The 12,500-nt window shown below is 45.1% G+C and overlaps 1 protein-coding gene across 1 annotated transcript in view; it reads left to right on the top strand.

Annotated features, from left to right (window-relative positions):
• Positions 1–12,500, top strand: part of p3h2 (prolyl 3-hydroxylase 2) — a 125,643-nt gene that overhangs the window by 87,239 nt on the left and 25,904 nt on the right. The window contains exons 2-4 of the mRNA XM_063200850.1: positions 422–574; positions 2,557–2,746; positions 12,319–12,450. Of these exons, the coding sequence (XP_063056920.1) occupies positions 422–574; positions 2,557–2,746; positions 12,319–12,450 (475 nt within the window). The remainder of the gene's footprint in view (positions 1–421; positions 575–2,556; positions 2,747–12,318; positions 12,451–12,500) is intronic.

Here is a 12,500-nt window from a genome sequence, read left to right as displayed (position 1 = left end):
TAACAACAAGATCATCTTCAGTTGTTGTGTTGAAGATGATGGCTAGATTTTGTTTAGTGTTGCATTATAGTGGTGTGGATGCAGAATTTCAGTTCTTAGGGCATGCTGTGTAGTTGATCCTCTTTTTGTGTTGTGTGTGTGTGTGTTACAGTTGATTTTTCTTGATATTTGCCAGATCTTAAAAGCCGCCCCATCCCCCTCTGTAGTTGTTGTTGCTGGATGTGGCAGCCTCCGCGGCCAACTCCTGTTCCAGGCCGCTGTATTATATTTACTGTATACTGTATGCATACTGTATCGCTTATGCTCTCTCTCTCTCTCTCTCTCTCTCTCTCTCTCTCTCTCTCTCTCTCTCTCTCTCTCTCTCTCTCTCTCTCTCTCTCTCTCTCTCTCTCTCTCTCTCTCTCTCTCTCTCTCTCTCTAGTTATCGAGGCTGGATGAGGCAGCCTCCGCGGCCCACACCTATTTCCAGGCGAACCCGGAACATGTGGAGATGGGTCGCAACCTGGAGCAGTACCGGAGCCTGGAGGGAGTCGACCCCACACTGTTCATCGACCGAGAAGCACGACCGCACCAGGTAGGAGAGGAGAGATAATGACTTATAGTCAGCATCAGGAGAGTACAAATACTGAATTATAATCACACAAATAAGACAGAGACACAAAGCAATGCTGACAGAGCAACTGGCTCAGTGACTAATTCCATTACTTTGCAATACGATACAATGTTATAAAATGGTGCCTTGCAGTGTGTGTGTGTGTGTGTGTGTGTGTGTGTGTATGTGTGTGAGTGTGTGTGTGTGTGTGTGTCTGCCTGCCTGCCTGTCTGTCTGACTGTCTGTCTGTCTGTCTGTCTGTCTGTCTGTCTGTGTCTGTCTGTGTCTGTCTGTCTGTTGTCCTGTATTCACTGTACATGAAGATGTGTCCATCCCCCATGCCCACATTCCACTTTCATCTACTTCACCTAATCAGGGGCACACATGCAGATGTCTCTGATGGACATGTTTTGCTCTTTCATAATACCACATAAACTCACAACAACGGGTGTCATATTGTGACTTCATCATCACCCAGTTTGAAGAAATGAAGGGAAATCCTACCAAGTAAACCTCTAAAACAACAGCAGACCAAAGCAGTGGAGAGCTGACTGACTGATTCAATAACTGTACTATTATATGAAGGGATTTTGACAGACTTCACAGAGTTTGTTTGAAATGTTATTATTGAGGTCAGGTTGGATGGAGCCACGTGAAATGATATTCCAAAGCATGTCTGATTATTGCAATTTGACATCATGTAACAGGGATCTAAAGTGATTAATTTCAAAGAATATTTAAACTAACCCAATATATACAACAAAACCAACATGTTATTACATCAAAGCAATTACCAAAAAGGAAATGCAGAATAAACAAAGACATCTGACAAAATAGTGCAGCTCGAGAAGACGGGAAAGTGCAGCTGAGAGAAGTTTTGTTATTAAGGGAAGCACTCTCAGAAAAAAGGAAAGTCTTCAGAGTCAGAAAGGAAGAAAGAGTCTTCACGACCTTGCCCTCCTAACAGCTGCTAGCTTGTTCAGCAAGAGAGCCGAAGTGACTCACTGCTGACTCTGATGACTTCTTTGGTAATTTGTCGGCCACAATACACATTTTGAACTTGCAAGCCTTGTGTGCGCCTCATCTTTTTTGACTGTCTTAGTATCACTGCTGACTCTTCCTGTTTCTGCAGCTTAGTGCTGCTGATTACAACTAGGCACTCTCTACAGTTGCTGTAGGGGGTGCTGGGATGGGGCACAGTTGCCTGGTTAACACCAGACGATCTCACAAGTGGGATAGTCTGGAGACTACCTACTCAATTTCTCGTAGGAAAGGTGTGGTTTACGATTGCCCATGGCCGTTTATTGGGCATTACGAATGCATTATTTGGCATATTCATTGCCCATATAACCAAATGTGTTATTTGTATCTATTTAAACAAACTGCAGCCACCGTCTTTCCACCCTTCCCCGCTCTCTGATTGGAGCCCAAGATCTGGTGTTCTCGCTGAGGGATAAAATCCATGCTGTCTTTCAGATTGGAACAATTGTGCAAAGCAGCATGGGATTTCCCAGGCTAGGGGAAGAGGGGTGAGGGGTTGATGGAGTCAGTTTACGTGACTGTCAGAAAGGAGTTTGTTAAGGTTGAAGGTTTATTGGGTTGTGGAAAGAGGTTGTTTATCTGACTGACAGGCCTGCAGTGAAATGTTCCCCATCAGCCGTTTGTTCTCTTTACCTTCCTACCTTGTATAGCATTGTTACAAATCCAATCTCAGGATTTGTGAGGGGCACAAACTTGTGGATTGTTTTGTGAAAGTGAAGTCTGGAGACACATTTGCTCAAATTCGGATATTATTTTTTATTATTAGGAGCGACAATTCATATGTTTGTGAGACAGATTGAGGGGCGACAGATTTTTAGTCATTGGGGGGCCTGTACTGTAAATCGCTTTGTTACAATTTTTCGGGTAAGTGTAATGGAATGTATTGTAATGTTTTGTGGTGTTATGTGTGTGTGTGTGTCCAGAAAGCGTTTGCGGAGGGCGTGCGGCTGTACGAGAAGGGGAACTACTGGCAGGCCATTCCCCTCTTCGAGGAGGCTCTGACGCACTACTACCGCGCCGATGAGCAATGCCGCGCGCTCTGCGAGGGGCCCCAGAGGTTCCTGGACCAGGACCACACCCTGTATCGATACAGCCTCTACGAACTCATCTCAGGTAAACACACACTCTATAGATGCAGCCTTTACAAACTCATATCAGGTGAGGTTGGGGAGGAGGTGAGGTGGGTGTCCTGCTGAAATGTGTGTGTGTGTGTGTGTGTGTGTGTGTGTGTGTTTGTGCGTGCGTGCGTGCGTGTGTGTGTGTGTGTGTGTGTGTGTGTGTGTGTGTGTGTGTGTGTGTGTGTGTGTGTGTGTGTGTGTGTGTGTATGTGTGTGCGTGTGCGTGCGTGCGTGTGTGTTTTCCCTGTAAGCCTCTCAGCATGGTCACCGCTAGTTATATGCAGAGCTGTTATGGGGAACAGGTCGGGGTTAAAAGGGTCTGGTGGGGCCCCTGCCACTCAGCATAAAAGTGCTCCCCACTTTACGGGGTCTTGCTTGGGGAGGGGTATTTATAAACACGGGTGGAACAAGAACGGCAAGAGGGTTGTTTATTCATGCAAACACAAGGCATAGTTTAGTCATAAGAGGGTTGTTTTTAGATGATCAAGATATACCAGTAGATGCTCAACCAAGATACTAGTATTTACTCCACACAATTACACACACAAGGCCCCATTCAGAAAAATGTGAAAGGTGCCAATTTGCCCAGTGAAGGAATAATTTAGTTTCCAGTGACGGCATAGTTTATGGCTCATTGTGTGGCTCTTTTACTCTAATTTGACTCTAACTGAAAATAGTTCCTTGTAAGACACTTTACTGTCAGCATGTGCGTAAGAGACCGTGCTTTCTCAACTGATCAAGAGGTGTACATATTTGGGAATAATTTCAACCCTGCTCCACTCTAAACCTCTCACACAAACTAAACACTGAACTGTAAGCACTGGCTTGAAAACATCTTGGTCCAAACAAAGTAAAAGGGAAAGGACACTAGCGCAGAGTGCCCTTACATTGGGATGATATGTGGGTCAATGACATTTTAGTAGCAGTAGCACACGTCAGGGTGGTGCAACCACAGCTAATGCCACTATTGTATGGATTAAATTAATATTATTTGTATTTTTTTAGTAGATTATCTAAGAAGCATATTCATCGTAGTGCATTCATCACCAATTACTAATGAATTTATGAGCATTAGTTGTAGTGGTACCTCCAGACGTCTGAGCCTTATAAAACGTCATTGACCCATACGCAGCTGTCTTCTGTCGTTTTCAGTCAACACGACTTCCATCCGTCCTGACTGCCGATTACAAAAACATGAATGAGCCTCATGACTACAGAAACCCCAGAGGAAAGTTTTGAGCAGGTCTCACTGTAGTAATTGGTGAATGTTAGAGTGAGCAGCTTTTGAACAGGTCTCATCATCAGATTTGGTGAATGTTTAAAGGTACACTGTGCAGGAAATGGCCAAAAAAGGTACTGGAACTATGCTGCTCATTGAAAATAGGTTGGCCAAATTTGATCTTTACATGAAAGTTTACTAAGTAATAAACAAATATTTTCTAGTATGGTCCAAGTAGACTTTTTTACAGCTAAAAATGGCTATTTTTGGAAATTCAAAATACTTTTCATGTATGAAAAGTGCAATTTTTCCAGTCATAATGAATACTTAGAATTTGATGGTGGTGGTAAGTATTCATGAAAAAGGTAACATTAGAGAATGGGCAGCATTAATTCTGGGAATAAACACACAGTGTCCCTTTAAGATTGAACCGGTTTTGTATCCTGTTTTTGTCATTTACAATCATTTGCACCAGCAAGCGATTCACCAGACCACCGAATGTCGGAGGGGGAGGAAAAAAACAAGTGCGTTCCTGTTTAGACAAAAAAGAAATTGCACCTAATTGCCTTACGCTGCTTGTAGGAACCATTTTGCAATCAGCCTAATTATGATGTATAGCCTAATTATGATGTTCTGCTCCTTACTGTAAAACAGTCATTTGCAGCACAAAGTGATGTATGACTGTAAAAGATCAAGCAGCAGTCATCTAAACACACAGGGTAGTTCAGGCCACCAGTTAATCCCCTAAAACAAGGGGGTTGTGTCTGATACTGATAGTACTTTAATTCTATGTTATACTGTACATTGTACTATATAATATATAATAATTAAAAGCACTTTTAAGTAAGAGATGACAGCTACCAAAAGCTATTGACACTTTGTCGGTCAGCTGAATCGTTGGTAAAGTAAACTTTTAATTCTGACAACAGTGTAACAGATGCCAACTAGCAGAATTCGACGTAGAATGTTAGTAAACCACCCTCCCGAAGTCTCATACAGTATCTGTAACACTGAGTTATCGGTCTGGACCTTTAGCTCAGCAGTACTGTGCTGTGCCTCCCATGCCCGAACTGGAGCGTTGACTGGTGGGTGGCGGGTTCACCCCCTGAGTGGTGAACTAGCACAGATTATCTCAGCTACACCAGGCTAGGGCCTGGTAGGGTCCAAATCAGTGGTGTGCTGTCTCTGCTCACACTATCGCCTAATAATGAATACAGTTTTTAACTGGGTGCTGAATCCCACAGAAAACATTCATAGATGAATATAAGAGGCGAAGGACAGCACTCTTTAGATTGTTCTTTGTTCATTCTCCCACAAACCTTTCAGGCAGACCCCTTCTTCAGCGTGTAATGTCCTTTGTCTCCTCTATTCTGTCTCACCACTTGCCAGGTAAAACCCCAACCTCCAGGCAATACAGCCAGCCTCTCTTTCTGGAGGGAGATATCAATTAATCGGATCCAAATCGGGACAAGTTGAGATTTTCTATGCATCCTCTCATAGCAAGACTATCTGAGAAGTGAATCTTTGTGCAGCGTCACAGATGATATGGACAGGCCCATACAACCAAAGCCTTAAGCAGTATAGCTGGCTATCTGCCAGACAAGACAGGTTTAACCCCCATAACTCAGAACCCATTCTCCAGGCTTAGCAGGAGTGCACCGATCCTCTCTTCCAGACAGGAGAGGTCGTGTCAGGACAGCCACAGCGCAGGAGAGGTCAAATCAGGACAGCCACAGCGCAGGGAAATGACCTCATGCCTCAGTCCACACTCATCACGCCTCCACTCATCACCTCCATTCATTATGCCTCCACTCATCCCGCCTCCGCTCCTTTACTGTCTTTCCATGTACTCTACCAGTGGTGTAGTCTACATAGAACGCGGGTATACGGAGTATACCCACTTCTAAATTTCAGGGATTTCAGAATACCCACTTAAAATTATTGATCCATTATTTACAATAGCATAAATATTTACAGTATACCCACTTCAAAAAATGCTCAAATATACAGTATACCCACCACAAAAAAGTAGACTACACCATGTACTCTACTTAACATCTACGTAGTTCTCTACTTAACATCTAGTATTCCACTTAACATCTAGTACTCTACTACTTAACATCTAGTGTTCTATTTAATATATAATCTTTGTCTGTCTGATCTGCTTTACAAAGCACAAAGCCAGTAACTACGTAGAGCTCCGAACTGGGTTAAGTGACTTTAATATGATCCTGTTGTCCATCCAAAGTAGTTTTAGGTAGACTATTGACAGTTTTGTTATTTTACATGTCCACTTTTGCAGTTCAATCATTTCACTTAACTTTATTTTCACACTTGTCATTAAACTAACTTATTTTCACAATGCAGTTAATGCCTTTTTACTTTGTAGGAGAGTGCTGCTCTCTCCGTCTGTATCTTCATTTTCTTTCCTTTTCTTTCTATCTGTCTAGCTGTTTGTCTCCCTGTTGCCTGCTTTTTATCTCTGTATCTTTTAGGGATGCACCGATACCACTTTTTTGAAAAACGATACAAGTACAAGAACATAAATATGTGTACTTGCCGATACAGAGTACAGATACCGATACCTTTTACCACCAAAATACAATGAAAATAAATGCATGGCCTTGTTTTTTTCCACCTGTGATATTTTTATTGTCCATTTCCATGTAGATTTAAATGTTAGTAAATGTATGAGGTGGCACTTTTTTCCATGCTGATTTCAAGTCCACAGAACATGACAAGATTTTGCATTGTTTTGAGTAATAGTAGTACTCATAGCTGGTATCGGCAAGTGCTTGACGAGTACGAGTACGAGTATAATGAGCAGTATCGGGAGCCGATACCGATACCAGTATCGGTGCATCCCTAGTATCTTTTTCTTTGTCTTGGTCCCCCTTTCGTATTTCACTTTTCTCTCTTTCTTCAGCCCCATATCTCTATCCATCTCTTTCTTGTAATCCTGTCCATGAAACAAGCATGCATCCTCAGGCGCTGAAACAAGCATGCATCCTCAGGCGCTGAAACAAGCATGCATCCTCAGGCGCTGAAACAAGCATGCATCCTCAGGCGCTGAAACAAGCATGCATCCTCAGGAAACATGCATGCATCCTCAGTCCCCGTGGCAGGACGAGTGAAGAGGGAGCCAAAACTCTACAGAATTAATTCTTAACAGCATTAATTCTTATCCCTTCCACAAATGTTTAGTCTGCTGTTGACAGGTAAAAAGTACACACGCTGCACATGTTGACACCGGACAGACGGAAATGGCCAATTAAAAGAGGCAACAACAGCAGCTGTGGAGGCTTCACAAATTCCTCAACATTAAACTTTGTCAGAGCTCTATAGATGAAATATTGGGCCTGTGAACATGTTTGACGCCTCAGTACGTAGGCCAAGACTGTTCAATCAGACACCACACTGTGCAGATCGTAGGAGTATGTGTGAGTGTTTGATGCAGACCACATTTTTGCAGGCAAAGCAGATTTTGTAGATTTACTATAGCCAAGAAAACAACATGGAACAGTAAGCAGCTGATTTAAACATCACTGCTGAGCGCGTCTATTAAAGCTTCTTCTGACCAAGACTCTGCTCTCTCTCTTTCTCTCTCTCTCTCTCTCTCTCTCACACACACACACACACACACACACACACACACACACACACACACACACACACACACACACACACACACACACACACACACACACACACACACACACACACACACACACACATGCTCACATGCTCACACACAGTGTTGCATGTCAGATGAACGTTAGAGAAGGAAAAACATTTGGCAACATCCTGGTGGACGTGATGAGGAAAATCATTTACACATTTCTCCTGTGTGTGTGCGTGTCTGCGTGCATGTGTGTGTGCGCGCGCGCGTGTGTGTGTGTATCTGTATGTCTGTGGTTGGGGCCCCTGTTTTGTCTCAAAGACAGATCCCCCCTTTCTGGGCTGCAGACATTTCTCACTTTCACCAAAACTTTCCTCTACACCTCATGTCATGTCACTCCTCTTCCCACTCCCCACTCCTCTCTGAACTCCTCTCTCATCTCCTCTCTCCTCACTCCAATCCTTTTCTCTCTCCTCTCCAATTCTCACTCCCCATCTCTCTCCTCTTCTCTCTCCTTTCCTCCTGCCTCACTCCTCACTCCTCTCTCCTCACTGCACCCCCCACTTCTCACCACTCCTCCCTCCCCTCTCCTCAACCACTCCTCGTCTCTCCTCTCCCCAGTTGTCACTCCTCTCTCCTCTCCTCTCTTCCCCTCTCCTCTCCTCTCCTCTCCTCTCCTCTCCTCTCCTCTCCTCTCCTCTCCTCTCCTCTCCTCTCCTCTCCTCTCCTCTCCCCACTCATCACTCCTCATCCCACTCCTTACTCCTCTCCTCTCCTCTCCTCTCCACTCCTCTCCTCTCCTCTCCTCTCCTCCTCTCCTCTCCTCTCCTCTCCTCTCCTCTCCTCTCCTCTCCTCTCCCCACTCGTCACTCCTCTCCCCACTCCTCACTCCTCATCCCACTCCTCTCCTCTCCTCTCCTGTCACTACACTCCTCTCCACACTCCTCACTTCACACTCCATTACTTGATTACACTGCACTCCAGACACTGCACTCCACACTCCACACTCCGCACTCCGCGCTCACTATACTGCACATTGTGTTCCACACCTCCACGCCCCACTCTACACCCCACTCCTCTTCCTGCTCGCCACATCCTAGACCCCTCTCCCTCCACACCATGCCTTACATTTCCCCTGGGCCCTTTTCCTCCAACCTCACATCCCATAAACCAGTAGTTCCCAACCTATGGGTCGGGACCCAACCTATGGGTCACCAAAGATCCACAGTGGGTCGCGAAGCCCTCTTGATTTTAAGGGGTTTCATTTTAATACCATATATAGCCCATGTTGAATAAGTGACAAAGCATTTAAACTAATATATGCATAGAAGCAACAAAATGTGATACATTAAACATTTATTCTATATTTGACTTTAGACAAATTGTGGAATAAAATGATAGCTAATGACTTTTCGCCGGAAACAGAGTATCATGTGACTCCCTCTTGTCTGGGCGCTCGCACGGGTGGGTCACCACAGCTGACAACGGTAAAAATATGGGTCCCTGAAGAAAAAGGTTGGGAACCACTGCCATAAACCACCAGGGCCCCACCAACACAATCATCATCCCTTTTTAGAAATTTTCGAGTACGATCCACCGCTCTCTCAGTGAAGACGCTGAAGTGAAGTGAAGAGGTATCATTATGTCCCTCAGCCCCTCGTGGGGTTAGACTATCATAGCCGTTTCCTCGAGGCCAAGAGACGCTTCTGCTGTGGTCATGTCTGAAGCTGAAATTTCCACTTACTGGCATGTTACATGTGAGGGGAAAATTTTGAAACATGCATGCCTGACACTCAGACAAGAACATTAAAAATATTCCTACTCACTGACTCATCTCGTGCAGGGGAAAATTCATAAATATTTGCATGGTAGTTCATAGAATGCCTCCTCCTCCTCTCCCTTCTCCTTTTTCTCATTTTCCTCTTGTTCCTCATCGGCGTCCTGCTCCTCCCCCACACCTCTCTCTCTCTTTCCTATCTGAGATCTCTAAACCTGTTGCATGATCAGCTACGTATAGTATGATTCTGGCTGTGTGTGTGTGTAAGTCTGCTTTGCTGTACTGTAATGTGTGTGTAAGAGCAGTATCTTTGTTTTTGGAGTACACTTGGAGTAGTGTGTGGCGTTTCCTTGCTGTTCTGCTGCATTTGGAAGAGCCATAATCTGTGGATTGCTCTGCTGTAATGCTCGTAAGAGTGATGGTTGTCGCTATAGTCTCTGTCTCACTAGTCTCACATTTTCACATGGCCTCTGCCTTGGTGTGTAGTCCTATTCTCCTCTCCTCTCCGCTCCTCTCCTCTCCTCTCCTCCCTCTCTTCTGCTCTCTCCTCTCCTCTCCTCTCCTCTCCTCTTCTATCCTATCCTCTCCTCTCCTCTCCTATCCTCTCCTCTCCTATCCTCTCCTCTCCTCCCTCTCTTCTGCTCTCTCCTCTCCTCTCCTCTCCTCCTCTTCTGCTCTCTTCTCTCCTCTCTCCTATCCTCTCCTCTCTTCTGCTCTCTCCTCTCCTCTCCTCTCCTCTCCTCTCCTCCCTCTCCTCTCCTTTCCTCTCCTCTCTACTCCTCTCCGCTCCTCTCCTTCTTCTCTTCTGCTCTCTCCTCTCCTCTCCTCTCCTCTCCTCCTCTTCTGCTCTCCTCTCTCCTCTCCTCTCCTCCCTCTCTTCTGCTCTCTCCTCTCCTCTCCTCTCCTCCCTCTCTTCTGCTCTCCTCTCCTCTCCTCTCCTCTCCTCTCCTCTCCGCTCCTCTCCTATCAGCTCCTCCTTCTCTTCTGCTCTTCTTCTCTCCTCTCCTCTTCTTGTGTAAATCTGCCGACTGAGCAGCATAGGTGGTCTGTCAGCATGGAGCCCTGCTTTGCTGTGACTGTGTGTGCGTGTGCGTGTGCGTGCGCGTGCGCGTGCGTGCATGTTTGTGTGATTGTTTGTGTGCGTGTGTGTGTACTGTTCCAGGCAGAGTGTGTGTGAGTGCATGTATGCTTTTGTTCAGTATTACTCTATTGTGTGTGTGTGTGTATCCTCATGGACTCTAGGTCCTGTCAAAACATGCAGTCAAAACAGCTGGTTGCCTCTGGATTATTTGGAAAGGCTCAGCTTTGTAGAGCCGGATCACTTCCTTGCCAAGGGAGTAAGACATTCTTGAGACGTATCCCAAAATGACTCCAGCTGTTCTATTGTCATAGGTACAGTAACCATGGGGGCGGTGTGGGGTAATGGGGGTGGGGGGTCTGGTTCAGTCCAATGTCAAGGGTTCCGTTCAGTGCACTTTTCATGATCTCCAAACGTGGGGACCTGGGGGTCTGGAACAGTCCAATGTAATTTCATTCAGTGCACTTTTCATGATCTCAAAGACATAGACACATGCTCAGGTGTTACGTAAGACATTCTTGAGACGTATCCCAAAATGAGTCCAGCTGTCCCATTGTCATAGGTAACCATAGGGGGTGGGACAGTCTCCAATGTCAAGGGTTTTGTTCTGTACACTTTTTAAGTTTGGGGCCCATAGCAACCCATTACGTTGGCGTATCTCTACATAATCGTAGAATCTCTGGTTTCGTTCAGTGCACTTTTCATGATCCAAAGACATAAACACTCACTCGGGTGTTAAATGCACTCCAGTTGGTTGTGCATTGAGGGAAAAGCATAATGTTTCCTTTCCTGCATAATTGCAAACATCCAAGGGGAACCTGTCGGCTAGGAGCAATGACACACCAAGGAATGCCTTCAGTATCTCCCCTGGCAGTCCCAGGCTTAATTACTGCCTAAGTACTTTTCCATATCTCACGTGTTGTGTCGAATCCTTGGCTCGCTCTTGTTTTCTTTTTTGTGCCTGTTGAAACACGCTGATTCAAGAGCACGATGCTGAGAGAGCATGTCTGTTTGAGTTGACTTGATAAGTGTCTTTCCATCATTTCTGGGCAAAGCGGAAGGATGGGGGCTGACGGGAATTGGAAGTTCTTGGTCGTCTCTGTGAGCTGTGATGCAACAGTCAGGTCATACTCGAACGTCCAAGTAGTGCAGGGTTCAACCTGCAAAAAATCAAACAAAAATCTGTGCACACTAAAACAAATCCCATTTATGTTTTTATTTAATGAGATTGTTTAATGTGCTTGATAAATGCCTTTCCATTGCTCCTTGGAAAAGCAGGAGGCAGAGGTCAAATGAAGTTCTCCATTGTCTGAGTGATCTGGTGCTGTGCCTATCTATGTTCCAGATCACATTGTCATACAAATCACTGAAATAAAAAATAAAAATGACTTTAATGGGCCATCCTCTCAATGTTGTACAGAACATTATCGAGGTCATACAGTAGTTTAAGTAGGATGCATGATTTTAAAAAAGCCACGTTGAAATGTCACTAGTAGATTAAATTGGATACATTATTAAAGAAGCCATCATAAGATATATTGTTTTGTTTTTCAAAATATTTTTGGGGGGCTTTTTAGCCTTTATTATTACAGGACAGTGTGAGAGTTACAGGAAACGATTGGGAGAGAGAGATGGGGCAGGGCCGGGAAATGACCCCGGCCGGATTCAAACTGGCATCCCCGTGGGCAATGTAAGCCCAAATGTGGGGGGGCTTAGCGCGCTGCGCCACAGCGCCCCCATTGTATACCCTTTTTATGTGGTTTTCTCTCATATTGTTCGGTCTCTATGTGTGTTCGCTATTACTACTACCTGGTTCTGTCTGTATTCTACTACATCAACACCTCCTCACCTGGTTCTGTCTCTGTGTATTCTAGATCACTACACGCAGGTGCTGCACTGCGAGCACGAGTGTGTGAGAGATCTGGCTACTCGTCCCGGTCGCCTGTCACCCATGGAGAATTACCTGCCGCTGCACTACGACTACCTGCAGTTTGCATACTTCAAAGGTAAGACTCTCCACCACGACTACCTGTACTGTCTATTAAAGGATAGAAGA

The sequence above is a fragment of the Engraulis encrasicolus genome, chromosome 6 (assembly GCF_034702125.1).
Source record: "Engraulis encrasicolus isolate BLACKSEA-1 chromosome 6, IST_EnEncr_1.0, whole genome shotgun sequence".
Classification (NCBI taxonomy): domain Eukaryota; kingdom Metazoa; phylum Chordata; class Actinopteri; order Clupeiformes; family Engraulidae; genus Engraulis; species Engraulis encrasicolus.
The sequence above is the reverse complement of the archived record's forward strand: the minus strand, read 5'-3'. Positions and strand labels throughout refer to the sequence as shown.